Source organism: Thrips palmi, unplaced genomic scaffold (assembly GCF_012932325.1).
Source record: "Thrips palmi isolate BJ-2018 unplaced genomic scaffold, TpBJ-2018v1 HiC_scaffold_18, whole genome shotgun sequence".
Classification (NCBI taxonomy): Eukaryota; Metazoa; Arthropoda; class Insecta; order Thysanoptera; family Thripidae; genus Thrips; species Thrips palmi.
Window position 1 is genome coordinate 4,664,846 of NW_023144627.1, and position 27,719 is coordinate 4,692,564.

General features: G+C 50.7%; 2 protein-coding genes across 2 annotated transcripts; one reads left to right on the plus strand and one right to left on the minus strand.

Moving 5' to 3' along the window:
• Positions 1 to 32: 32 nt before the first annotated feature.
• LOC117644503 lies at positions 33 to 1,253 on the plus strand. Its single transcript, XM_034384029.1, has 2 exons — positions 33 to 393; positions 477 to 1,253. The coding sequence occupies exons 1-2, from the start codon at positions 156 to 158 to the stop codon at positions 1,103 to 1,105; spliced, it is 867 nt and encodes a 288-aa protein (XP_034239920.1). The 5' UTR covers positions 33 to 155; the 3' UTR covers positions 1,106 to 1,253.
• Positions 1,254 to 2,470: 1,217 nt separating this feature from the next.
• On the minus strand, positions 2,471 to 7,475 carry LOC117645118 (neuropeptides capa receptor-like). Its single transcript, XM_034385039.1, has 5 exons — positions 7,375 to 7,475; positions 6,455 to 6,654; positions 5,752 to 5,991; positions 4,121 to 4,416; positions 2,471 to 3,115 (listed from the first exon to the last, which is right to left on the minus strand). The coding sequence occupies exons 1-5, from the start codon at positions 7,473 to 7,475 to the stop codon at positions 2,564 to 2,566; spliced, it is 1,389 nt and encodes a 462-aa protein (XP_034240930.1). The 3' UTR covers positions 2,471 to 2,563.
• Positions 7,476 to 27,719: the final 20,244 nt, after the last annotated feature.

The window sequence follows — 27,719 nt, forward strand, 5'->3', positions numbered from 1 at the left end:
TGTTCTTTAGACCCGTCCCGTGTTCTGCCTGTGCTCTCCGTGCCCATAGGTGGTCAGTCTATGTTTGCACATGTCGCCCGGACAGTAAACAAATGTCGTGAAGTTTACCATTTTTGTGCGGTTTCTATTCGTTATACGCCGTATTTTTGCGTAACATGGTTTCCTGCGCGATTCGTCACTGTCGCAATACACCATACCTTAGAAAAATCGACCCAACAAAGAGGCACTTGCGATTTTTTCTAATTCCAAAGTCAAAGTCGACATGCGAATTGACAGCCAAACGGTTCAAGAAACGCCAAGATTTGTGGCTCCAAGCCATAAACCGCCCCGAAATCACCGCTGAAATGATTCAAAAAGGAAAATGTTACGTATGCAGTGACCATTTTATATCAGGTAGTTCAGTATGACTTTATATGTGCATGTGTGCCTGTTCGGTCACTATTATGTACAAATCCCTTTTTTTTTGTACTGTTTAGGCTCGCCGTCAAATAAGTACTTAGAGGATAGCGAAGACTGGATCCCAACAAAGAACCTGCACACTACTCCTGAGCCAGTTCAGGCAGCTGATGAGAATGGAAGCAATGCTAATGACGTTCAAAATGATGAGCAGGAAAGCACCTTCATGGATTCTTCGTCTTCCATGCTAAATTCGTCTGGTTTTCATCCATTGGAAGAATCTCTTACTGACATGTATGATACCTGTCATGAAAATGTTAGTGTGGAATTCCAAACGCCTACTTCTTCAACTCAAAAGAAAACCCCTACTTCTGCCACGCAAAGATTGCAGGATCGTTTGACTGACTGTGAGGTTGACACCTGTCATGAAAATGTTAGTGTGGAATTCCAAAGGCCTACTTCTTCAACTCAAAAGGAAACCCCTACTTCTGCCACGCAAAGATTGCAAGATCGTTTGACTGACTGTGAGGTTGACATACAGGAGCTACTAGCTAAAAATGAAAAACTGGAGAAGGAAAATGAGGACCTCAAGGAGGAGCTTGCAGCATTGAAGGAGAGACTCTATGAAGAGATAATGAAACGGCGGAAAATTGAGAGGGAGTCCTCTGTCAAGATGTCTAAACTCGCTCGACAGATTACAACAAAGTGAACGTCCACCCTGAAGACCATTTTGCAGAAGCGGACTTCCCTCATCCTCTGAACCCCTCATTTATCTCATATATTTTGTTTTAACTATTGCTTCTGGAAAGCTTTTACAAAAATTTAATTAAAATATTGCAAAAATTTGACGAAATTTACTACTGTGTTTAATTTGTTGTTTGATGTTTGTCTGGCAAACGAAAAGATCATTAGACCTCATACCGTTATATACTTTCACCAGGGTTCCCTTTGTGAGGTTTATGAGCAAGCAGGGCCGGTTTTAACCATGCATAGATGAAGGAAAGGAGAATAAAGTGCTCGAGCACTTTATTTTAGCTCACGAACTACAATAAATATATTGCTATTTATTTTTCATTTTACAAATTAGAATTAGTTTAAGAAAGCATACTGTACATGAAAATTCAAAAGGATGCGCCGATAAATGAACTCATTTAGTGGATTGTGGCTGATAAACATAACAGTCTCTTGCTTCTAGAAAGAACAATTTCGACTGCACCATTCAGGACAATATATACACTCGACTAACATAGTCATTTACAATGCAATAATGTGCTTTCTACAGAGTAAAGTTCTAAATCAACAACTAAATGCTTTTTTAATCATAAGTACACAGGATCTGGACTAGAAATTTGGTCAGATAACGGTACATACTCAAAACATTTTCAGGTACATAAAATATTCACATTAAGTTAAATTAACTTCTCCACGAACGGAGATGCTAAGAATACAGGAAATATGAGTCAACGACCCCGGAGACGTTGGAGAGTGCGGCGAAGGAAATGCAACCCGACAAGGTTCAAACATGACGACAGGACGATTGCGAACGTTACAGCCTCATCAGGAAAAGGCAATTGCAACAAATTGCAGAGTCCCGCACCATTCAGTTTTATTTACAATTTCAAGGGACGAATAGGAGGCGTAGGAAAACTAGGGCCTTGAGTTGGAGTCCCTCCTCGCCAAGTGATCAACCTGCAGACTGATTCCGAGAGTCGTTTTCGCCGCTCTGTCTCCCTCGCACTCTTGAGGCGTCCCGCATAGGTGCGAGAGAGACAGAGCGACGAAAACGACTTTCGGAATCAGTCTGCAGGCCTTCCCTTCGCGCGCGGGTGTGGGGTCACCGTGCTGTCGGGTCGGGTCGCCAGCGTGGTGCGGCGCTACCCCGCGCGTGTCGCGTCGAGGGGTATGCCCAACTCCGCCTCCGAGACCGGCACCGGCGGCCAAAACTCAAGACGCGTTTTGAGCTCCAGAGCCGCTTAATAGGACTCGAACCGAACGTGTAACCCCACCAATGGATTCCTCGTTCGGAGAGCAATCCATCGGTAGGGTCACACGTTCGGTTCGAGTCCCATTCAGCGACTCTGGAGCTCAAAACGCGTCCGGGATTTTGACCGCCTCCACCGGTCTTCTGGCCCACAGTGCTCCGCTTGGAAGTCCCGCAGAGCCCCGCTCAAATACACGTCTCCCCCAGCTGCTGCAGGCCGCGCGGCCCGGCCGACGTGACGGCGGCGTCCGCGGGGAGTCCGCGAGTGAGCGGCGCCGTGGCGGCCATGCCGGCCACGCCGCCCGTCTGCTTCCTGGCCATCTTGAGCATCAGCACCTTGGGCCACTTCCGCGACACCTTGCCGACGGCGCCCACGGCGTACACGCGCGGCTTGCGGTGCGCCGGCGAGATCATGACGACGAGCTCCGAGCCGCCGTCGGCGTCCTCGGCCGGCGCGCCCTCCACGGCCGTGGCCAAGGGCGTGGCGGCCGCGTCCAGCGGCGCGCACTGCGTGGCCGGCCCGTTGTCCTTCCAGTGCGGCTCCAGGACGCCGCCGTTCTCCTGGAGCGGGGCGCACTGCGTGCCGCACTGCGTGGCGGCGGGGCTGGGCGCCGGGCTGGGCGGGCTGGGGCTGGGCGCGGCGTGCGGCCGGTGCGCCGGGTACCACCGGTTGCCGCCGGACCCCATCCCCGCGCCGTTGCCGCCGCGCTGCCACTTGACCCCGTTGCCCTCGCCGAACTGCAAGCAGAGCCAAGGGCCGTCTTTCATCCTGTTTCATTTCCTGCCAGTCTGAAAAGCGATGCCGTTGCACAGTGGGCCGGAGGATCAGTGGAGGCAGCCAAAACTCGAGACGCGTTTTGAGTTCCAGAGTCGCCAAATGGGACTCGAACCGAACGTGCGACCCCACCGATGGATTGCTCTCCGAGCGAGGAATCCATTGGTGGGGTCACACGTTCGGTTCGAGTCCCATTTAGCGACTGTCGAGCTCAAAACGCGTCTGGAGTTTTGGCCGCCTCCACCGGTCTTCGGGCCCACTGTGCGTCGCCATCCGTGGAACCAAAGCGCACTTTAGCACCACTTTCTTCAAGCGCAGTGGCTCTCGGCTCCACCCATCTCAATGCACGGGAGAGTTTCTTTCATACGCTCAAAATTAAGTGAAAAGTCTCCGAGCGTACGCTGCATGCTTGACACTGGTGCGCAATGCGTTTCAAAAGGCATTACCCTTCATAGGCGCAAAAGACTGTTATAGTCACAGGCAGCGGCGAGTGGGTTCAGGGGGCTCATGACCCCCCCCCCTCCGGCCACTAAACAGCCGCCGGGAAGGTAGGATAATTGCGTCACTATCCCCCTGTAAGTAGGCAATAAGCATGGCCCCCTCCAAAATTTCTGCGCACGCCAATGGTCACAGGGCTGAGTTTTTAAGCCATTGTTGTACCAGTGTGAAGCGTACAACTACGCTTCGGGTACGCTGCGCTACCAGCAAGCAAGGGTACAGAGGGGAGGGAGGCAAAGGGGTTTTTGTGCCCCACTCCCCCCAGCTCCAGAGTCGGGAAACAGAACTCGAACCGAGCGTGTGACCCCACCAATGGATTCCTCGTTCGGAGAGCAATCCATTGGTGGGGTCACACGTTCAGTTCGATCCCTATATAGTGACTCTGGAGCTCAAAACGCGTCTAGAGTTTTGGCCGCCTCCACCGGTCTTCTGGCCCACTGTGCGTCGCCTCGCGGGCCGCGGGCGCTCACCTGGTGCACCGAGGTGTCCCGGAAGCTGCTCTGCTCCCGGAAGGCGCCGCGCGTCACGGTGGACGACACGGACAGGCCGCCGCACAGCGTCTCCTTGAACGCCATGCGGTACTTGACGGACATGAGGTTGTACAGGATGGGGTTCACGGTGGAGCCGAAGAAGTACAAGCAGCCCGTGATGTAGTACAGCCAGGCGTTGATCTCGGCGTAGTGCGGCAGGTTCTGGCCGTACAGGAAGAGGAGCCGCTGGGAGTGGAAGGGCGCCCAGCACAGGAAGAAGGCGATCACCACGGCACCTGCAACGAACCACGGGTCAGAACAACAGCACACAGTGGGCCAGAAGACCGGTGGAGGCGGACAAAAGCCCACACGCGTTTTGAGCTCCAGAGTCGCTAAATGGGACTCGACCCGAACGTGTGACCCCACCAGTGGATTCCTCGTTCGGAGAGCAATCCATTGGTGGCGTCACACGTTCGGTTCGAGACCTATTTAGCGACTCCGGAGCTCAAAACGCGTGTGGGCTTTTGTCCGCCTCCACCGGTCTTCTGGCCCACTGCGCCTGCAGCAACATCAACAACAAAAACACTTGTGCATGGCACATTGCGCCTGAAGCGTGACAGCATGCACACTTCAACGAGCAGCGCGCTTGGACGTACACTGTTCCTAAAGCTGTTCCCAGCAGTTTCACTGACCGGAACTGCATGCTGCGAGGCACGCGCTTCGGACCAGTGTGCTGCCAAACTGGCAAAACTGCCCACGATGCGCCAGTGTCGGAAGGGTTGCCAACCTCAGCGTGCAATATCTCGACTTTGCTGTCGAGGAGTTGCTGAGTATGCAGGCTGAGGCTGGCAACCCTTTCGACAAAGGCACATAGTGGGAACTTTCGCCTTTGTGGTAGGTCGTTGAAGTGTGCATGAGGGCACGCACGCACAGTGGGCCAGAAGACCGGTGGAGGCGGCCAAAACTCTCGACGCGTTTTGAGCTCCAGAGTCGCTAAACAAGACTGGAACCGGGTGGCAACGCTACCAAGGCCTGCCGGCCGGCAACGCTCCTGCAGAGCGCCTGTGAACGGCAGGGTAGGCAGGCCGCTCCACACGCGTGTCCGCAAGTCGAGGATGTTGCCTACCTGCAAGGCGCTCTCCACGCGCTGCGAGCGGGCGGAGCTGGCGCACAGTGGGCCAGAAGACCGGAGCAAGCGGCCGAAGTTCCGGACGCGTTATGAGCTCCAGAGTCGCTAAATGGGACTCGAACTGAACGTGTGACCCCACCAATGGATTGCTCGTTCGGAGAGCAATCCATTGGTGGAGTCACACGTTCGGTTCGAGTCCCGTTTAGCGGCTCCGGAGCTCAAAACGCGTCTGGAGTTTTGACTGCCTCCACCGGTTTTCTTGCCCACTGTGGCACGCTCCATGTGTAGTGTGACGTAGTGCGACTGTTTACTTTAGAACAGACTAAACCTAGTTAGTTGCGGTGCCATTCCGTGTCACTTCGCGTCACTCCGAGTCACTTCGCGTCACTCCGTGTCACTCCGTGTCACTTCGCGTCACTCCGTGTCACTCCGTGTCACTTCGCGTCACTCCGTGTCACTCCGTGTCACTCCGTGTCACTCCGTGTCACTCCGAGTCACTCACTGAGCATGCGAATGATGGCCTTCCGCGACTGCGTCTGCTTGTTCTCGCTGTGGATGACGCCCTCGACGCGCTTGCCCAGCGAGTGCCTGCCCCTGGAGCGGATCTTGGAGCCGATGCGGCCGTAGATGGCCACCATGACGAGCATGGGCAGCAGGAAGAAGAGCAGCGAGGACGTCTCGAACACCATGTACGAGTCCAGCATGGTGCAGAAGGCCGACTCCTGCGCCACCACCCCGGACCCTGCAGGTTTAAAACAAACACAGCAATTAAAAACACGTTGGAAAAAAAAAACAAAAAAAAAAAAACAAGGGACAAAAAAGTATTTCTTAAATACTAGGACGTAAATAAATCGACAGTTTAAAGATACATAAAAAAGGCAAGAAAAAATTACCCCAAAAACAGTGAGTGCAAAAAAACAAACAAACAAAAAACAACACTCTTCTATTTTTTTAAGTGTGTGGCTGCAGGCACGCTGTTCTAAATAGTGTGCCTGCCAGGAAAACACTTTAAAACAGCGTGCTTGACAGAGACGTGTGCCTCTATGCACACTGTTTAGAGCAGCTTAGAGCAGTGTCCACACAGAAAAAAAAATACTCCTAAAATAGTTAGAGCTTTTTTTTTTCAAAGTAACAGTTTTCAACTTTAAAAAACCAAAACTGAGGCATGAAAAAAGTTGCTTCTGGAACAGTTGGGTCCAACTTGCCGATGGGCCACTCGAGGTAGTGCACGGTGGAGAGCACGGCGAAGGGCAGCGCGGCGATGAAGGAGACGATCCAGAGCACGGCGATGATCCGGACGGCGCGGCGCAGCCCGGACATCCGGTAGCTGTGCAGCGGGTGGCAGATGGCCAGGTAGCGCTCCAGCGAGAAGGCCACGATGGTGAGCACCGACGTGTACGACGTCCTGGGCAAAGGAGGGGAGAGTCAAGCCTCGTCCAACTCGGGCACAGTGTGCCAGAAGACCGGTGGAGGCGGCTCAAGTTCTAGACGCGTTTTCAGCTCCAGAGTCGCTGAACAGGACTCAAGGGGGGCTGACTCCTATAATACTTCGTACACAGCCCTATAATACTTGAATAATACTATAATCCATAATACCAAAAAATGCCGCACATTTTGTGCAGTTTTGGTTTTAAAATGAGAAAGTTGTGTAAAATTGTGGAGAACAAGCGTTCAGAGATTTCTAGACGGAACGTTAGAGTAAGAAAATGGCGCTGAGAGAAATGACTTGGTGCTGAGGCTCTTAAAGATGCGCTGTATAATAATTTGAGGCTCAGGAGCGCGAGCCGGAATCCTTGTTTTCAACTTGCTTGCGTATTTTGGAAACCTTTGGTATACGGAAAACCACTTACGACACAATTATCTGGATAAAATATTTGGAATAATACCTATAATACTCTATAATACCTATAATATATAATACTTCGTACACGGTTCGGGAGAGTCAGCCCCCCTTGACAGGACTCGAACAGAACGTGTGACCCCACCAATGGATCCCTCGTTCGGAGAGCAATCCATTGGTGGGGTCACACGTTCGGTTCGAGTCCCATTTAGCGACTCTGGAGCTCGAAACGCGTCTGGGATTTCGACCGCCTCCACCGGCCCTCTGTGTAACTTGAGGACTCACATCTCGGAGACGAGGGCGCGGAACTTGCAGAGCACCTCGCCGTAGGTCCACGGGTACTGCTGCCAGTAGACGCTCAGCTCGTACGGCAGCCCTGCAAGCATAAAAAAGATTCATCCGTCAGAACTCGTAGAAAAAAAGTACGGAAAATGTCTGGTCAACAATCTATCCGGAGCGTCCGAACTTCATCAAACTACAGAAGATCCGTACAGGTTTTCTGTACATATTTACTTGAGATTCTTACGAAGGCCAGACGGTAAAAACGGTTCTCGGTTTTCTAAGGAACTCCCTGGAAACAGCCTATGTCTTTGCCAAGCGCTTCCTGGGATAACCAGGAATCGTTTTTACCGCACACGGAGAACCTGTGCGGCGGTTCCAAACATTTTCCGAACCCGTTCTCTGTATAATTTCCGTATCAGAGCACAGCATTATTTTTTACAGTGAGCTTCACTTCACGAAGCGGACTGCGCAGAACAATGTTCGCCGTACAACACAGAAAACGAGCGTCCCGGATGAGTTTTACCGCGCGCCGCGGGCAAAGAAATGTCTACCGGGTTATTGGAGGCACGCCGAGGCACGGGCGCACAGTGGGCCAGAAGGCCGGCGGTGGCGGTCAATATCTCGGACGCGTTTTGAGCTCCAGAGTCGCTAAATGGGACTTGAACCGAACGCGTGACCCCACCAATGGATTCCTCGTTCGGCGAGCAATCCATTGGTGGGGTCACACGTTTCGTTCGAGTCCCATTTAGCGACTCTGCAGCTCAAAACGCGTCCTGGATTTTCACCGCCTCCGCCGGTCTTCTGGCCCTTTGCGCACCGCCTGCGGCTCCTTTCCGCGGTGTGGGTACCTGCGTATCGAGGATTACAAACAGTCTCCCGGCAGTCCCGGCTCATCCCTCAGGGGGTGGGGGGCCTGGGGGACCCCGCGTCTCGTCTGGGACGACCGGCCTCGCCCCGGCCAGCCCTTCCAGCAGACTGATTCCGAGATTCGTTTTCGTCGCTTTGCCTCTCTCGCACTCAGGCGGCGTCCGCTGTAGGCGCGAGAGAGACAGAGCGACGAAAACGACTCTCGGAATGAGAACGTCCTCCGGCCTCCCACCGCCAAACAGCGCAGAGACAGGGCGAGACAGGGCGGGTGAAAGCTAGGGGCCGTCGACATTTGCGACTTTTCGATTTTGACAACGGAATAGCACTCAAAAGTTGCGTTTTTTAATGCTGATTTCAGATCTGTCCTCGGTTTTGCGATCAGACAAAGCTTTGATGACCCTACCGGCCGTTTTATGCCAAAAAGCGGTGTTTTTCATGTTTCTACTGTGTTAAGGCTCCCGGACAGCCTCCACGTCGTCGGCCAAGGTAGGTGACCGTTGAGTTGTCTTCAGTAGCATAAAAGACAACACTCTGAGCCACGAGGGGTCGTGGGTCACCCCTCTAATGTGCCAAAGACCTGAAAAACTGATTTTTTTTGGTCGAAAATCACTCAATTTTTACCATTTTTTCACCGTTTATCGACTATTGCGAGAGCCCACGGGCCCGAGGTCATAACTTACGCAGACCAAAAGGTGTCACTGGGTATAAGAAAGGTCACCCAGCCCCTGCCCGGGCCCGGGGAGGCGCTGGGGCAGCGAGAGAGGCGGTGTCGAATACGTTCAAAATGACCAAAATCAGCTGATCGGCCGCCTGGGACATGCTGTGTAGGGGATGGGAGCGTGTCGCCGCGCCGGTCACGACGCTTCGCCCGCTGCCCGCCCAGCCGGCCTGCTAGCCAGCCGGCCTGCCAGCCCGTCGGCACTGCGTAAGACTGCAAGAGGGACAGAGCGACAGGAGCTGCAGGGCGGGCAGGCTGAAAGCGTTTCCGAAGAATCCATCGCTGCCTCTGTCGCACCCCGGAGGCAGAGCGACGGAGTGCTGCTGGCACGTGTTGAGTTTGAGTTGCCTAGGCACAGTGAGGCAAGGCGTCAGAGTCGGCGGTGACCGCTGCAAGCGTCGTGCCAGCCTGGCATGGTCGACATGAGCCCCGATGGCCTGAGCCCCGGCCGACCCCGACTTGAGCGCCGACACGTAGGGATGGGCACTTTATGCAAATAAAAACACCGAATTATGCGGTAAAATTTTGTGGTATTATGCGGCACTTATGCGACTAAAATGCTCCAAAAATGCGCTTTTTATGCGCAAAAACCCCTTTATTTCTGCAAAAAATGCAAAAGAGGGGCAAAAGTTGAAAAAGAGGGGAAAATGCACCAAAAGGGTTAATTTTTAAACAAAACAAAATGGTCACAGTTAAAATTTTACTGTGAATATATTAAAAACTTTGATCAGTGGGAACGCAACCAGCCAACCCTCCTCCACTGACAACCTGCACCGCGCGAAAAATTCAAATTCTAACTTGTGTTTCTGCTTTAAAACTTCTAAAAACACGATAACCGACCGAAACGCTTTCAGCCTGCCCGCCCTGCAGCTCCTGTCGCTCTGTCCCTCTTGCAGTCTTACGCAGTGCCGACGGGCTGGCAGGCCGGCTGGCTAGCAGGCCGGCTGGGCGGGCAGCGGGCGAAGCGTCGTGACCGGCGCGGCGACACGCTCCCATCCCCTACACAGCGAGGGGGTAAACACTTCACTAAATCGTGTACAGACTACTCGGTATTACGCTGTATTACGGGTGTATTACACGTGTATTACGGCCCTAAAATGCCAAAATTTGGCACATTTGACCCAAAAATGGTATTACGATCACGTGTATTACGCGTAATACACGGTTTTTGTGTACAGGGTATTACGCGAGTGGTTACCCCCTCGCTACACAGCATGTCCCAGGCGGCCGATCAGCTGATTTTGGTCATTTTGAACATATTCGGCACCGCCTCTCTCGCTGCCCCAGCGCCTCCCCGGGCCCGGGCAGGGGCTGGGTGACCTTTCTTATACCCAGTGACACCTTTTGGTCTGCGTAAGTTATGACCTCGGGCCCGTGGGCTCTCGCAATAGTCGATAAACGGTGAAAAAATGGTAAAAATTGAGTGATTTTCGACCAAAAAAAATCAGTTTTTCAGGTCTTTGGCACATTAGAGGGGTGACCCACGACCCCTCGTGGCTCAGAGTGTTGTCTTTTATGCTACTGAAGACAACTCAACGGTCACCTACCTTGGCCGACGACGTGGAGACTGTCCGGGAGCCTTAACACAGTAGAAACATGAAAAACACCGCTTTTTTGCATAAAACGGCCGGTAGGGTCATCAAAGCTTTGTCTGATCGCAAAACCGAGGACAGATCTGAAATCAGCATTAAAAAACGCAACTTTTGAGTGCTATTCCGTTGTCAAAATCGAAAAGTCGCAAATGTCGACGGCCCCTAGTGAAAGCTGCTCTGGTCCTTGGTCCTCGGTGGCGGCCTACAGTGGGCCGGAAGACCCGTGGAGGCGGCCAAAACTCTAGACGCGTTTGAGCTCCAGAGTCGCTAAATGGGACTCGAACCGAACGCGTGACCCCACCTGTGGATTCCTCAATCGGAGAGCAATCCATTGGTGGGGTCACACGTTCGGTTCGAATCCCACTAAGCGACGCTGGAGCTCAAAAAGCGTCTTGAGTTTCGTCCGCGTCCACCGGCCTTCTGGCCCACTGTGGGGCCAGGCCTTGGCCAGACCGAGGCCCACGGCGGGCGAGCTGGATGAGGGCCGCGCGGTCCACGGAGTCCGCGCGCACACAGCGCGTCAAAGGACTGTAGGTGGACTGATTCCGAGAGTCGTTTTCGTCGCTCTCTGTTTCTCTCGCACTCACGTAGCGTCCCGTGTGCTCTACAAATCAAAGAGTGTACATGGTACGCTCTAACTGGAGCATGCTTGCAAGCACGCTCTAACTAGCGCATGCCTGCCAAGCATGCACTAACTAGTGCATACATGTCATTCAGACGTTTACTCCATAAGGGATAGGGAGTTTTCTGCATCAGGAAGCGTGTACATGGCATGTATGCACTAGTTAGTGCATGCTTGGCAGGCATGCGCTAGCTAGAGCGTGCTTGCAGGCATGCTCCAGTTAGAGCATACTATGTACACTCTTTGATTTGTAGAGTGGGTGCGAGCGAGACGGAGCGGCGACCCTCGGAATCAGTCTGCTGCACGCTGCTCGGCGCAAAGCGGCGCGAAGCTCAAACCTTTGCCTCGCCGCCGTTTGCAAACAGGATTAGCCAGAGCCGAGCGGAGCCGATATCTCGGGGAAGGTGACCCAAGTGGCGTCCGAAGACGCGAGCACCGCACAGTGGGCCAGAAGACCGGCGGAGCCGGCAAAACTCCAGATGCGTTTTGAGCTCCAGAGTCGCTAAATGGGACTCGAACCGAACGTGTGACCCCACCAATGGATTGCTCTCCGAACGAGGTTCACGTTCGGTTCAAGGCCTGGTTAGCGACTCTGGAGCTCGAAATGCGTCTGGAGTTTTGGCCGCCTCCACCGGTCTTCTGGCCCACTGTGCGCCGCCGACGGTCTCCGATGAACACCGCGGCGCCGGGGAGCAAAGCGACAAGGCCACGACGGACACGGGCAAGCCCGGCAAACCCCGGCAGGGACATGAAGGCTTTGACGCCGCAGCGCCGGCCCAGCGCAGCCCGGGGTCCGCGGGGACACCCCAGCAACAGACTGATTCCGAGAAGGGGGCTGCTTTCTGTCTCTGTCTCTCTCGCAGGGTGACAGAGACAGACCGACGACGGGACGTCTAGCTCGGGATCTGTAGATCAGTCCGCAGAGCGACAGCCAGCCGTCCGCCGGACCGTTTGGACCCCTGCAGCGCTCGGCGGCACTCATGTCACGGAGACGCACAGTGGGCCAGAAGACAGGCGGCCAAAATCCCGGACGCGTTTTGAGCTCCAGAGTCGCTAAGCAGGATTTGAACCGAACGTGTGACCCCACCAATGGACTGCTCTCCGAACGAGGAATCCATTGGTGGGGTCACACGTTCGGTTCGAGTCCTGTTTAACGACTCTGGAGCTCAAAACGCGTGTAGCACTCTGGCCGCTTCCACCGCTCCTCTGGCCCACTTTGAACTGCCGCTCATGTCAAGGAGAGAGGAGGGGGCAGTCCAAGCCAGATCGGCAAGAAGCAACGCTGCAGCATGCATTCATGCATCGCGGAGAGAAAAAAAATGAAATAAAAATTAAGTTTATTTCATTTTTTTCATTTTTGGGCACGGGTAAAAGAACGCTTGGACAGCTGCCAGCCGGCCCAACTTTGATCTTGTTCAACTGACAGCACCATGAGGAAAGATTGCAACATCAAAATGCGCGGGGTTAAAGCGGATAAATTCATCCACTGTTAAGAAAAAAACCTTCTAAAAATTGAGACATAACGTTTTGAAGTTTTTGTTTCCAAGTTAGGTGATCACTCTACCGATCCCGGTTAAGCCAGTTGGACTGGATGACAGACGGGTCCATAATTAAATGAGGACTGCAAAAAAAAAAAAAAAAAAAGAAAAGAGGCTGATTGAGAACCGCGACGCGACGGCCAATTTTCCCCAGTTAAGATGGAACGCGGTGAAGGGCCGCTTACTCGGAGTCTAGAGGCCGATCAAGCTGCTTGACTCAAGCGTCGGCACCATTTTATCTCGACTGCCAGCGAAGCAGCGAAGCCACGTCGCAAAACGCCTTTGAAGAGCCAAGATTACGGCAAACAAACACCACCGTGAATTCGATTAGCGCTGATGGGGTCACTCGCTGAAGGTGCGGAGGGGTCGCATGGGGGTCAAAGGTCAAAAGAACGTAAAGTATGCCGCGTTTTGACTAGTTTGCTTTGGAGTTTGCGCGGTCCTCGAGGCCACCCAAGGTACACACACGCTCTGTTGTCAAGGAGCACAAGTGCCCCACCCGTGTCGTCCTGTCTAGGTGGTGAGAGCGAGGGAGAGGGGGAGAGAGAGAGAGAGAGAGAGAGAGAGAGAGAGAGAGAGAGAGAGAGAGAGAGAGAGAGAGAGAGAGAGAGGGAGGGAGAGAGAGAGAGAGGGAGAGAGAAAGAGAGAGAGAGAGAGAGTGAGAAAGAGAAAGAGAGAGAGAGAGAGAGGAAGAGAGAGAGAGGACAAACTTTCCATCCCGTCCGTCATGATGCTACAAGTTTGGTCAAACAATGTTGGCCGCTATTTGTTGTGTTGACAGTGGATGGAAAACAAACAGTATTAATGAGGGCATCGACGCACAGCTTCTTGCAGAGATATTTTAGCCTCGTTCGGTTGACGGAAAGGGTCAGTGGTCGGGGTCATCATTATTCATTTGATTTGACGAGCAAAGAGAGACTCGTCCCGTTCAAAGTGAGACTAATCAGCTCCTCGAATCGGCTCGTCAAAACCAACACGGCCACAGAAAAAAAACCAACAAAAATAAACAATAACAAGAAAGATACGACCAGCAAAGACCGAAATATTGCTTTTTTACTCGTTCTTTACAAAAACAAAAAAAAAACTATCACCTAAAGAGAACGAGTATTGTGCTCAACACAGAAATGTGGTGATGTGGTTCATCTCGAAATCTATTACACATATAGCCCCCATATTCACATGATTTGATACATTTTGTTATTGCTAACAACAATACTATGAGGTTTTTTTTCAGTTTCTATGCAAAATTTTGAGAAAATCGAGTTTGAATGGCAGAAATGATGAGTGTAGAAAATTGTGTTACAAGCAGCTTCTGTTGCACATTTCTCAGTGAAAATGAAGATAAAGCAACACTTTTTGGTGATGAATTTAAAGCTTAAAGTGCAATTAAAAAGTTCTCTAAGAGGTTTTTTCTTATTATTTATCTAAGAAAAGAGATATAGAAGGTTTTACAGATTGGAGTAATGGGTGTTTTAAAGTGATTGTAATTTCATAATATTTACCCATAAGGTATGTTTATAAGTAAATCAAAGTTAAAATTAAACATGTACAACCATTTGGTGTTAAAGTGACTAAGTTTTGTCAACATATAAGGAAAGATATCGCTTTATACCATAAATTTGAGGTTAATGGTCATAAGGAGGTGTGACGATGGCGCCATCTATTGAGACAATAATGAGTTAAATTCTTTTGTTCACCACCTTGAACGAGACTAGGGACTTTCCGCCAAAGGCGGAAACCAATCACGATGCTTGAATGTCAAATTATTTTAAAACCTTTTTGGAGGGCAAAAGAGAATTTATGATTTGCAGATGTCTACTTCACTTGATTTCAAAACGCACAAACTCATCTCTCATTTGTTTCTGGTGAACCACATATTGTAAAGAACGAGTCTTCCATTAATATCAAATACTTTTGATATTCAACAGTTTTTTTTTTACTTATATTCCTTGGCTTCTTGTTTTTTCTCGCGGCGTCTCTATGCGCGGAAACTAGGCAGGACACGATGTCACTACTCGTATTACGCCGTTGCCAACATTTAAGAAGCTTAGGGGAAACTTGGGCGCCACTTTAAGTTTCGGCAGCTGCTTGCTGCGCGAGGTGGCCGCTGGCGCATAGTGGGCCAGAAGACCGGTGGAGGCGGACAAAACTCTAGACGCGTTTTGAGCTCCAGAGTCGCTAAATGGGACTCGAATCGAATGTGTGACCCCACCAATGGATTCCTTGTTCGCACGGTAAAAACTTTGTCGTGTTTTACAAGGACCGGTCACCTCAGCTAAGGGTCTTGGCCCCTGATCCTTAGGGAGACCCCTCTGGCTAAGGTAGCTTCTTAGCCAAACTAGCGCAGCGCGTTCGTTTTCACGTCCGCCATTTTTAACCTCACATTTCCCAATTGTAGGAATTCAGAAAATAAACTAATAAATCACAACGCAACATGGTCCTTCACGTAAAATTTAACGCAGAACCCGATTCTGTACTCGCTTTTCTAAAAGAAGGAAGGATTGCTGAAAGAAATTTGGATTACGTTTAGGCTACGGCGCTCCCTCAGCCGACCACATATTTCACGGACGTGAATGAACCAGATCATCCAGAGGCAAACGATCACTTGAAATGGAAAAATCGCACATATTACCTTTGTATTTTATGAAACTCTAACTACATAGAATCGGTTAAATTCGTCTGTTGAGTGTGAAGCATCGGTAATTAGGTTATAGGCTCAACATGGCCGACATGTAAACAAAAGCTTGGCTAAGGAGCTACCTTAGCCAGAGAGGTCTCGCTAAGGACCGGGGGCCAAGACCCTTAGCTGAGGTGACCGGTCCTTGTAAAACACGACAAAGTTTTTACCGTGCGGAGAGCAATCCATTGGTGGGGTCACACGTTCGGTTCGAGTCCCATTTAGCGACTCTGGAGCTCAAAATGCGTCTGGAGTTTTGTCCGCCTCCACCGGTCTTCTGGCCCACTGTGTGGCGGCCCGCCCCCACCACACCAACAAAAACAACAAAAATAAAATACGGCGCCGCGAACCGCGAAGCCCGCGTCACGCGGCGTTGCAGCGAGCGTTACGTCAATAGCGACCAACGACATTCCACCGTAAAGCCAGTAAAACTCGCTTCCTCTGCGTCGGAGGTCGGAGGACCAAGGGCCCCGCCCGGCCCTGGCCACTCGACCAAGAAGATCAACAGGTCACTGCGAAAAATTCCGGACACTGTAAAAAATTCCGCACTTTTGTACGGAAATGGTACAGAAAAATATAGTACGGAAATACGGAGAAAAGTACGGAACGTCCGTACTTGCTCCATATAAGCCCATCTAAACGGGTACGGAAAAAAAGTACCGAAGTTCCGTTGTTGGCATAAAGTACGGACGGTCCAGGCAAATTATTGACCAGACATGTTCCGTACTTTTTCCGTACTCTTTTCTGGCAGTGTACTCTTGTAAGGAAGAATATAGAATGGAAGTACGGAAATAACAAACTAAAATAGCTTGTATTTGACATATGCTCTAAACACTTAATCAGGTTTTGTTTCATGTATGTTTTTGTTGCTTAATGTTTTTGTTTTAAAAGTGTTTCACGTTTGTTTGTCAAGTTTTTGTTTTAAATATCCGTTTGTTGTTGTCGTTTATTTTTGTTGTTTGCTTGTTTGACGTTGTTGATGACGTTTCCGGTACCCAAAGACGGCCTGGGGTTTGTCGTGCGCCGCAACGTCTTGAAGGGAAATGAATCAACAGAAAACGCGGACTGACGAGCAGTGCTGCCCGGGAATTTAAAAAAAGGGACCAAAAACACGAGAGAGAGAGAGAGAGAGAGAGAGAGAGAGAGAGAGAGAGGAGAGAGAGAGAGAGAGAGAGAGAGAGATCGCGCTGGCAAAGGTACACAGTGCGGCCAATGAATGGCAAGGACGGCGCAAACAAGTACCACGGCAAAAAGATTACCAGAGCCCTCTCCACCCCCTTTGCTGCACCGAAGGAACCGAAGGACGCGCCACCACAAAAGTCGTCGGCGCGCGCGCGCACACACACACACACACACACACTCAAAAGGGGGCAAGGGGGTTGAAGAGGCCCTGCGTAGTGAAATCACTCTTTTATAGTGTTGCACACCGGCCCTGCAGGACGGTCGTTGTGTTACGGCGGTCCCGGCCAAACCGCCGTACCTCGCGCCACTCCGGCACTGGTTACACGCTCCTTGCCCGTCGTGGTGTGGACTCACGTGGTTCGGCTCGGCCGTGCTCGGCCCCCCTCTAGTCCTCGATTCGAGTCTCGATTGGTCCACGACGGCCCCATGCGAATTCGGAATCCAGTAGGCCGGCCTTTCCTCGGCCCCTCCAGGGACTGGAGGCTGGCGGAGGCCTCGGACCACTACCGCCTCACAGCGGGCCAGAAGACCGGTGGAGGCGGCCAAAATTCTAGACGCGTTTTGAGCTCCAGAGTCGCTGAATGGGACTCGAACCGAACGTGTGACCCCACCAATGGGTTCCACGTTCGAAGAGCAATTCATTAGTATAGGGTCACACGTTCGGTTCGAGTCCCATTTCGCGACAGTTGAGTAGAGCTCAACAAAACGCGACTAGAATTTTGGCCGCTCCATCGGTCTTCTGGCCCACTGTGAGGAGTCCTCGGACCACTAGCGAATGTCCCCAGCGGGAAGCGACGCCGTCCTCCAGCGCACTGGTACATTCTTCCACGTACTGGGACCTACATGAATCTAACCCCACCCCCTAAAAAATAACACCTTGTAATCGCATCCTAAAAACAATTCACTTGAAATTTTAATTTTTTAGCAGATGATACCTTCACACTTGAAACATACTTAAAACTACTATACACAAATGAAGGTGTCAGCGTGCTTTTACTCTCGAGTCCAGAAACCAAGCGCGTATCCTAACAATATAATAGGGGTGGCGGCCGGGGCGGGCTGGTGTGTCTGGCTGGCTGGCTGGCGGTGAGGCGCAGCCTGCGCGGAATTCGACAATCCCTCCGCGGTACAGCGCCAGCGGCACCGGGCGTAAACAATGGCACCCCCTCCTTGCATTGACAATCCCTCCCCGCCTGCCACGCGCAACAATGCCTCCCGATTCGGCCCGGCCTGGGGCGCTCGGGCTCGGCGGCGGGCGGTGCAAGCCACAGCTCGGCGGCGGGCGGTGCAAGCCACAGCTCGGCGCGGCCAGTACCAAAGTACCTACACCGGCCAGCTCGCTCGGGTCTATGTATTTTGTTTCATACACAATTTTAAATACTACCTTTGGAATGAGCCTGCATACTACCCCGTATAAGAAAACCAAACGAGTATCATCTGCTTTCATTAACGTTCGTTGAATGAGATTTTTTGTACACACTTGTTTATGTTTTGTCCACTACCCCATGGCCATATTTGTGCATTAGTATGTATGTTTAGTTGTATACATATGCTAGTACACTGAGTATGAAAGAGTCATGATCATGACTAAAATTTTGGGCGAGGAATTCTTTCTCACCCAAATTTGGGTGAGGAAGGTTCCCTCGTCCAATTTGCGTGAGGAAGGTTTTCTTACCCAAATTTGGGTGAGGAAGGTTTTCTTACCCGAATTTGGGTCATAATACTATGGAGCCGTATAGGTAGCTGATACACCCTTCCTCACCCAAATTTGGGTAATAAAGTATACCTCGCCCAAAATTGGGTATTGATCATGACTTTTTCATTGTCAGTGTATAGATTGCGCTAAAGTAATTATAAAATTGAACCCAAGTCATGTGCAAGTTTGTACATAGCACAGAATTTTTGAAACAGTCCTTAAGCAATCAATGCGTCTATTGTTTCAGTTCGGGGAAAACCGAGGTTTTTCAATGTATTTTCAATTTATTTCTAGCAATGAGGACATATCGTATGAGTTTGTCCGGCCTTTTCTTTTCGGCTGGATTTCACTGCCCTGCCTCCAACTCCCTTCCCCGCGCCTGCCCCGCCCCCCGCCGGGCCCTGCCGGCAACAGGCTTGAAGCTCCAAGGAGGGGCGGCAGAGCATCCGGCACAGAAAGAGACAGTACAAAAGGGGTTTCCGCCCGGCCGGCCGCCCTAAACGAGCCAAGCCGACAAGTCGGCTGCCGCACAGTGGGCCAGAAGACCGGTGGAGGCGGCCAAAACTCTAGACGCGTTTTGGGCTCCAGAGTCGCTGAATGAGACTCGAACCGAACGTGTGACCCCACCAATGGATTGCTCTCCGAACGAGGAATCCATTGGTGGGGTCACACGTTCGATTCGAGTCCCATTTAGCGACTCTGGAGCTCAAAACGCGTCTAGAGTATTGTCCGCCTCCACCGGTCTTCTGGCCCACTGTGCGCCGTCTAACACCGAACGGTCGTCTCGTCGCTCTGTCCCTCTCACACGCACGTGGTCTTAACAAGTGTTAAAGTGAGGACCGAATCCACCATTCCGAACACACCTTTAACTGTACACGTGTCAGCACGCTCTCTTTCTGCCCCCCCCCCCTCTCACACCCGACGAAAATAAAAGAGAAACCCTCTTGGATAATGAGGTCCCGTTGCATTATTCTCATGTCTAGATTTCCCTCGCAAATTGAAAGCTGGTAATGGATAGGTAGAGCGAGCGAGAAGGAATGTGTGGGGGGAGAGATGGGGAGAGAGGGGGAGAGAGGGAGTGAGAGGGAGAGAGAGGGAGAGGGAGAGAGAGAGAGAGAGAGAGAGAGAGAGAGAGAGAGAGAGAGAGAGAGAGAGAGAGAGAGAGAGAGAGAGAGAGGAAATGGCTTCATTTTCGCTTAAAATAATTTCAAATTAATGAAAAACATAAACGAGAATTAACAGGTACCGTTTAGAGGGTCGCAGCCCCGAGATAGTTCACTTAAAAAGCGTTCCTTCCTTTTTCTTGGCTCCGATGAAACACGCATCAATGGCACATTTAGTCAGCACAACGAGAGAAAAGAAGAATCATCGCTTAGTGCGACCGCCAGTGGCTGGTATCGCTCGTCTCAGGGACGGCAGTTGCCGTTTGGCAACCAGCCAGCCTCTATCGCCCAATCTCCGAGCAACATACGCGCTTCCCCAAGCCTGTCGCACAGTGGGCCAGAAGAGCGGTGGAGGCAGCCAAAATGCTAAAAGCGTTTTGAGCTCCAGAGTCGCTTAAGGGGGCACACCCGGGCACACCAGTGAAAATGCAGAGGTTTCGAAAAACAATCATTCTGAGAAAAGTAACCGATGTATTCGATTGATATTTTATTCTTGGCTCAAAATTATGTCAAAGAAAAGGAAAATCAGTACGGGAGAGCGACGTGGCGATGGCAAGATGAAGCGCTAGTGCAATTCATTTTTCAACGGCCTTGCTTCACTCCTGCCACGATTCCGCCTCTCTGGATTGAGCTTCGCGCACGGGATTTGAAAATTTCTCAACAGGACACATGTGGCTATGGTCTGAACCACGGGCATGCAAAAAGAATGATTTTGAATTTGTTTTTTCAGAAGGCAAAAATAGACACAAATTTTTAAACCAATTTTTTCGCGCTTTCACGGCTGCAGCTCACGTTCTATTTATGGAATGGCCATTTCCGAGGTTCAGACCATAGACGCAAGTGTAGCAAACATTTTGCCGCAAACCGCATTAAATTATCTTAATTTTTGCGCCCGTGAGAGTGGCACAAAGTTTCAAAAAAGGTGTTTTGAGAAAAAGCCCTTTAAGTGAAAACATAGATTTGACGTGTATTTTCGGATTATTAATGCGTCTTTTGACGTATTTTAGTTCAGTTTGCGCCAAAATGTTCCTCTTTTCAACTGCGTTTGGGTGCTTCAAGGGTTTTGTAATTGAAGTTCAATTGAAAAACCTGAACGTTGACAATTGGTCAAAAATATGCAAAAATAATTACCTTTTTAGCAACTTTAAAAATGTGCACAAGCCAAAGTAATCGGAATTTCGGGGTGGGGTTTGCGGCATTCGACTCGGGATGAATAGCAGAAAATTAAGATAAAATAAAAGAGAAGGCAAAAATTTGACGATTTTCACTGGTGTGCCCCCTTAACAGGACTCAAACCGAAGGTGTGACCCCACCAATGGATTCCTCGTTCGGAGAGCAATCCATTGGTGGGGTCACACGTTCGGTTCGAGTCCTGTTCAGCGAATCTGCAGCTCGAAACACGTCCGGGATTTCGCCCGCCTCCACCGGGCTTCTGGCCCACTGTGTGCCATGTCGCCAAGGCAAACGAGAAGAAAGTTTTGCAACACCGAGGCTGGAAAAAATATAAAACGGACCAAGAAAAATATCCGGTGCGACGTGTGCACGAAATGGGGCAAAATGATGCGATTGCCGGCGTCCCGGCCTGTGGCGCCATACGCAAACAAATTTGCGCCAGCCGAGCCGAGCCGTGGTGCTAAGCCGATTACAACCTTGGCGAAGGCCAGTTTTCGTGTCGCCTTGACTGAACACCCACTTAGAGCATGCCTGGCTGGTACCACAAAACAAGGACAGCCGACTTACAACCTTGAGGAAGGACAGTTTTCGTGTCTCCTTGACTGAACACCAACTTAGAGCATGTCTGATTGCTATAACACAGAACAAGGACAGCACACCATCAAAAAATTGATCAATGTAATCGTCGGGGGACCGAAGGCATGACCGAGTCTTTCACGCTTACCTCGGTATTTCCTGGCCCCTCCGGCTTTCAGCCATTTTCCTCTTTCCTGCTGACGTCAGCATGACCTGATCCATTCCAGAATGGATATTCTTAAGGAGGTAGTGTGTTTCTCCAGAGCTGCCATTAGAGCAACAGAGCGCGCTAAATATTTAACGAGAAGGCCGCCTTTCTCTCAGCTGCCCGAAGCAGCAAAGAAACCAATTTCCAGTTCACGGCCCTACCCTAGGTCTTTCATACTTTTACATCTTCAGTTTTGAAGCGTTGAAAGCGCTGCTCCGGCCAGAGTCGCTTTACAACAGCCTTAAGGCTCGAACCGGACGTGTGACCCCACCAATGGATTCCTCGTTCAGAGAGCAATCCATTGGTGGGGTCACACGTTCGCTTCGAGTCCCATTCAGCGACTCTGGAACTCAAAACGCGTCTAGAGTTTTGTCCGCCTCCAACGGTCTTCTGGCCCACTGTGCTTTAGAGGGATAATGAATGGAGACATCTTCAACGGAAAACGAGTCCAAGATTGATTCAGAATCATTTCTTGTCGCACGGCAAAAGTACCGCCTGAGATTCCTAGGCGCATCATGGGGAAAAGGGCCTATTTTCAAGGCACCGCCTGGGAATCCCAGGCGGTACTTTTGCCGTGCGCGGCCAAAGTGCATCAAGGTGGCGAGAGAAATTTCCGTCGCCTGCGAATGGACGGAGGACAAATCTAGGTCATCGCCATTCTTCAGCTGCGGGCTCCAGTCCCCGAGCATCTCCAGTGTCCTGGAACGGACAAAAGCGTCCCGGAATGTTTAAAAACATGAGCCACGAATCGTTGTTTGCAATGTGCGAGTCACCGCTTGAGAGGCGATCGACGAGGAAAAGAATCTCCTCAGCGCATCTAACCAAGCGATTCCGATGGGTCATTTCTCTCTCTCTCTCTCTCTCTCTCTCTCTCTCTCTCTCTCTCTCTCTCTCTCTCTCTCTCTCTCTCTTCCTCCCGCACCCCCTCGGGACGGGACGGGACTGCGACAGAGACAGGGAGACGGAACGACTCATCGACTTCAGCGTGCGTGCAGTGCAGGCAGTGGACTGATTCCCAGAGTCGTTTTCGTCGCCGTGTCTCTCTTACACTCACTGGGGCGTCCCGCATAGGTGCGAGAGAGACAGAGCGACGAAAACGACTCTCGGAATCGGTCTGCAGGCAGCCCCGCGCGCTACAGGCTGGCGTCTCACAGCCAGTGGGCCAGAAGACCGGTGGAGGCGGACAAAACTCTGGACGCGTTTTGAGCTCCAGAGTCGCTAAATAGGACTCGAATAGATCGTGTGATCCCATCGATGGATTCCTCGTCCAGAGAGCAATCCATTGGCGGGGTCACACGTTCGGTTCGAGTCCCATTTAGCGACTCTGGAGTCCAAAACGCGTTCAGAGTTTTGTCCGCCTTCACCGGTATTCTGGCACACTGTGCGTCTCACGAGGGGGCGAAGGGTTCATCAAAGTTTGATGCCGCGAATCGGCTGGGGCCGATAAATAAAGAGCAGGCTTCTTGGCCCCGGCATCGGAGAGAGAGAGAGAGAGAGAGAGAGAGAGAGAGAGAGTAGCCTGGTGAAAAATGGAGCGCTTCATTCATCGAGGAGCAACCCGCCACACGCAGCCCTGGTGCGGCCCGTAGTACCCCTAATCCGCAAGCACCCCAAGTGCCCATAAATAAAAACTTTCTTGCCATTCTACTAAATCATGAGGAGTAGCCATCTTTTGAGACCCGGTGTGGGAATTAGAATAAGCATTACATCCTGCGCGCCAATGACTTAAGGCGGTGTGCGCCGAGTTCGAAACACGGTACCACAAAATGTGCTCTGGTTACTTAACCGTTGCCGCACTCTAAGAAAACGAGGATCAAGTTACAGAATTGAAAAAGCCGAGTAACCATGTCACAAAATGCTGCACTAGTTTGAGAAACCCGTACGAAAATGTTGGAGTCCGAAAAGCAGCCAAAAACAACCGTTTGCGGACCGTCCGAAACGGCTCCAAAAGTCGGACCGGGACAGTTCCCAAATCCGCCCACGGACAGTTCCCAAAAACATTGAAAAAGACCAAAGTCAGAAAGATTCCGGACTTGTCCTGAGTACCAACGCTAGTCGAAAAACGGACAGTCCGAACAAATGCACCAGCCTGCTGCCCCTCGCCCCTCCCTTTCCCCCTTTCCCTTCGGACGCAGGTTGCTTCGGCCGGCCGGCCGGCCGGGGATTTTCCGCGGGAGCGCGCCCTAGCGCCGGTTGGGCTCACCCTACCTGGCTCGGCTGGGCGGCCACCACTGCCGTGGCGGCTCGGCTCGACTCGGCTCGGGGCACGGTGGCTGGTCAGACACGGCAAGGGACGCGATTTACAGCCTCCAGTGGAATATTACACACAAATTTTGATCATGCACTAACTGTAGCATACCTGCAAGTACATGCCTGCACAAGCGAACTCGTTGAAGCTGTTTGCAAATGATGGGAACACTTGGGGACGAGGGTGAAAGAGGAGAGGCGAATAAAATAATACACCTCCCACCCTCTCACCGCCCGTCCTTCAAGTTTGAGAGACACACACACTTGTGGTAGCCAGCAGCCAGCGGATAGTTGTTTGTTTGAGACACTTAGTACAGCAACGCACTCAAATTCGATCAATGTTTAGGAAAACGCCGTACACGACACCTCACCAAAAATTAATTCTAGAACAGTCGCGAATCGCCTGAACATCGCTCCGAGAAAGTAACGAGTGGAAAGTAGATGTGACTTGTGCGCGTTCCTCTATGTTCACTGATCACAGATGCGCTGCTGTGCGATGTGACTCGCTCAACAGCGCGCCGAAAACTGGCGAAAACTGCATCTCTGGCCGCGTCCGCCAGGGCGCCAGGTAACCTCGGCGACCCTTCGGGCCTTCGGCTTGCTTCGGCACGCCGGCGAGCGGCGTTTTCCGCGTACCCAGTTGCCGGGACGTCCGGGCGCCCCGGCTCGGCCCGGGCCCGGGCCAGCTGCACCTAGGCAGGACTCTTTCGGACAGTCCTTGACTTTGAGTGGTTCAGAAACCAAGAAACGGAACTGTCCGGTCCGGACTCCGATTCGGCCCGGACTCTATTCGGGCCTAACCAGAGGGAAAGCGGAACTGTCCGGGGCTGGTGGACAAGTTTGGAATAGTCCTTGGCTAGGTTTCGGAACTCTTCGCTATTGTAAGGGAAAAGAGTGTAGTGTTACGCCTTTCTTCGAGCGTAGTTCCTATATATGTGCAGATGTATGCATCGAATGATCCACTGTAAAAATTGTGTTGTGAATTTACGACGGAATATTTTACGAAGGTTTTTGGGAATGTCCAAAAGTGCTCTGTAAATGTTTCTTTCCTACAGGAACTTTTGTAAATCAACGGAAGTTCGTCGTTCATTTACGAAGGTTCTTAGTAAATTTACGAAGAAACATCGTTAATGTACAAAGTCTGTTGTACATTTACGAAGGGCTTCGTAAATTTACGACGGGCTTCGTTAATCTACGACGGGTCTTCGTAAATCTACGGCGGACCTTCGTAAATAAACAAAGGAAGTGTTGGCAATTTTTTTGCCGAAGGATCCGTCGTTAATTCCAGACGTATAATTACGAAGGTTCTCTGTATATCAACGCAGGTTCTTTGTTTATAAACGAAGGTTCCCTGTAAATTTACGAAGGATCTTTGTACATTTACGAAGGTGCTTCGTAAATTTCCATTGTGATTGTAAAATCGACAGAGATCGTTCAAAAAATTCACGAAGGTTTTTGTAAACATACGAAGAGCTTCGTCAATTAACGAAGGAACCGTTGGCAATTTTTTTGCCGAAGGATCCGTCGTTTATTCCGGACATTAATTTTTACAGTGTCGAATGCACGGAACGCTTGACTACGCTAGACTTAAAGCTTGACTTAAGCCCTCAAAGATAAGTACTTGTACGGTTGAATGACGCGAACAACTACACTGTTAAAAAATGGTTGTATAGAAACAATCAGATGAGTGAAAATTTAGTCCTTCCAAAACAAAGAATTTAATCGTGAACCAAAGCGAAAGAAATGTCGTTGAATCTTGTAAGTGACAATTTGTCGTTGAAGAACAAAATTCTTGTTATCACCCTTCACGATACTATTTGTATGGAAACAAAATCTTTTGCAATTATCTGCTCAATTAAAGCATATTATGAATAATCATCTATTGGTCTTCTTTAGTCATAGCAACATTACTATTATTTAAAAAAGAATTAGGCAAAATAAATTTAGCGACAAAAGTACTCCATGAACACTTGTCCCAGACATTACAAAATCTTTTTCAACTTACAAGACTTGTCGTTGACCAACAACATTTGTTGTTGGTCAACGACTTGTATTTGAAAGTAGACTGCTAATGTGTTATTACAAGTTAGTCGTTGTGAAATTATCCTTTAGTTCCAGTACGAGTTTGGTTTAACAAGCTATTCGTTCCACAACAAATCTTGTCGCTAAAAAAATTAGCGATAAATGTGTCGCTAAGTGACGACAAAATTTTTGTCAGTGTAGGCCTCAGATTGTGAGGTCACAGATTGACTCCCGATATGTAGTAGTGGGTTCTAGCGGTCAGAATGCGAGTCTTGGGGGAAGTCCCTGTATCGAGATACTAGCTCGCTCAGCATTTTGAATCGAGGGTGACTGGTGATAGAGAGAGAGAGAGAGAGAGAGAGAGAGAGAGAGAGAGAGAGAGAGAGAGAGAGAGAGAGAGAGAGAGAGAGAGAGAGAGAGAGAGAGAGAGAGAGATTGCCGCGCTGCAGGGCAGGGCAGGCCAAAGGACGAGACTGCGGTCTAGACGGAGTCCTGCACGAACGAGGCGAAGCGGGAGAAGGATCAGGCAAAGGAAGAACAATAAGGAAGTGGAGGAGATTTGCAGTGCGAAGTCCAGGGAGGATGGGGGATGGAAATTCCGGAGAGGCGTAGGGGGACGAGTCCACGGGACAGCCGACATATAGGGGCATGGGGCGCAATAATTGCACAACGTCTGGAACCTCTGGAACCGACGCCGTAAATCTCGTCAAAATTACTCGGTGCCGCGTCCTGGAAGGTACTATGGAAGGCCCTACGCACAGTGGGCCAGAGGACCGGTGGAGGCGGACAAAACTCCAGCCGCGTTTTGAGCTCCAGAGTCGCTGAACGGGACTCGAATCGAACGTGTGACCCCACCAATGGATTCCTCGTTCGGAGAGCAATCCATTGGTGTGGTCACACGTTAGGTTCGAGTCCTGGTTAGCGTCTCTTGAGCTCAAAACGCGTCTAGACTTTGGGCCGCCTGCACCGGTCTTCTGGCCCACTGTGCTGCGCTTCCCTTGCTGTGCAGCGCAAGCCCTTCTAATTTTAAAAAGGGAGAAAAAAAAAATCGAGTTTTGATGAAACGGGGAGGGTCGTTCGTTACACAGAGGTAGAATTACTCGGGCGGGTTGCGCTCTGTAAAGGGGGATTCTGCTGTGTTCCACAGTGTTCCGCCATCCGGCTCGCATCTGCACCACTACACTACAAGGTCCCCTTCACGGCCTTCCTCTGCACGTTTCCCCCTGCCATACGCCGGGAATCGCCCGGAAGAGGCAGTAAGAGAGAGAGAGAGAGAGAGAGAGAGAGAGAGAGAGAGAGAGAGAGACAGAGAGAGAGAGAGAGAGAGCGCTTTGATTTGTGCTGCGCGTCCTGTAACGCTGCTTGCTCCTCGATGACGACGAAACGATCCACCATTTATCCAACAAGAGCGCAGGTCCGCTGGATCAGCTGCAATCTCAAATCCTAGCAAGCCGTTTTGGGCCATGGTATCTTGAATAAGCATTATACGTTCAGGTATTCACTTGACAACTTGCGAAGCTAATAAAAGAACCGTTTGCACTTCATCCATAAAATTTACTAAAAAAATGACTTCTTGGTTCAAGAAAAATTACATTACAAACCTAACTGTCTACTAAGTACACATATACAAAAGCATGCTTGACGCATAGAGTTATACGGCGTCAAGCATGCGTTTGTAAGTGTGTACTTGGGCAAGCATGCGTTTGTAAGTGTGTACTTGCAAGCATGCATTTGTAAGAGTGTACTTGGCCAAGCAAGCGCTTGTAAGTGTGTACTTGGCCAAGCATGCGTTTGTAAGTGTTTACTTGGCCAAGCATGCGTTTGTAAGTGTGTACTTGCAAGCATGCATTTGTAAGTGTGTACTTAGTCGACAGTTAGGTTCGCAGTGTATTCTTGTGTCAAGACTTTTTTCATGCTTACGCAAACCAAAAAAATTAAAAATCAAGAAACCGTTTTTCTGGGTTTACTTTGTTTTGCCACGTGACTGCGAGGCATGGACGACTTCAGCTTCTCATCGCCAGCGGGTCCGAGTGAAAAATCGACCTGACATTCTCCGTACTTTTTCCG

Bases quoted from the DNA above. Each gene is read 5' to 3' on its own strand.
- LOC117644503 (XM_034384029.1), top strand. From the start codon at position 156: ATGGTTTCCTGCGCGATTCGTCACTGTCGCAATACACCATACCTTAGA. The intron at 394-476 runs GTAGTTCAGTAT...TGTACTGTTTAG, and splicing joins CAGTGACCATTTTATATCAG to GCTCGCCGTCAAATAAGTAC.
- LOC117645118 (XM_034385039.1), bottom strand. From the start codon at position 7,475: ATGCTTGCAGGGCTGCCGTACGAGCTGAGCGTCTACTGGCAGCAGTAC. The intron at 6,655-7,374 runs GTGAGTCCTCAA...TCCTTTGCCCAG, and splicing joins CGCGCCCTCGTCTCCGAGAT to GACGTCGTACACGTCGGTGC. The intron at 5,992-6,454 runs GCAAGTTGGACC...TTAAACCTGCAG, and splicing joins CTACCTCGAGTGGCCCATCG to GGTCCGGGGTGGTGGCGCAG.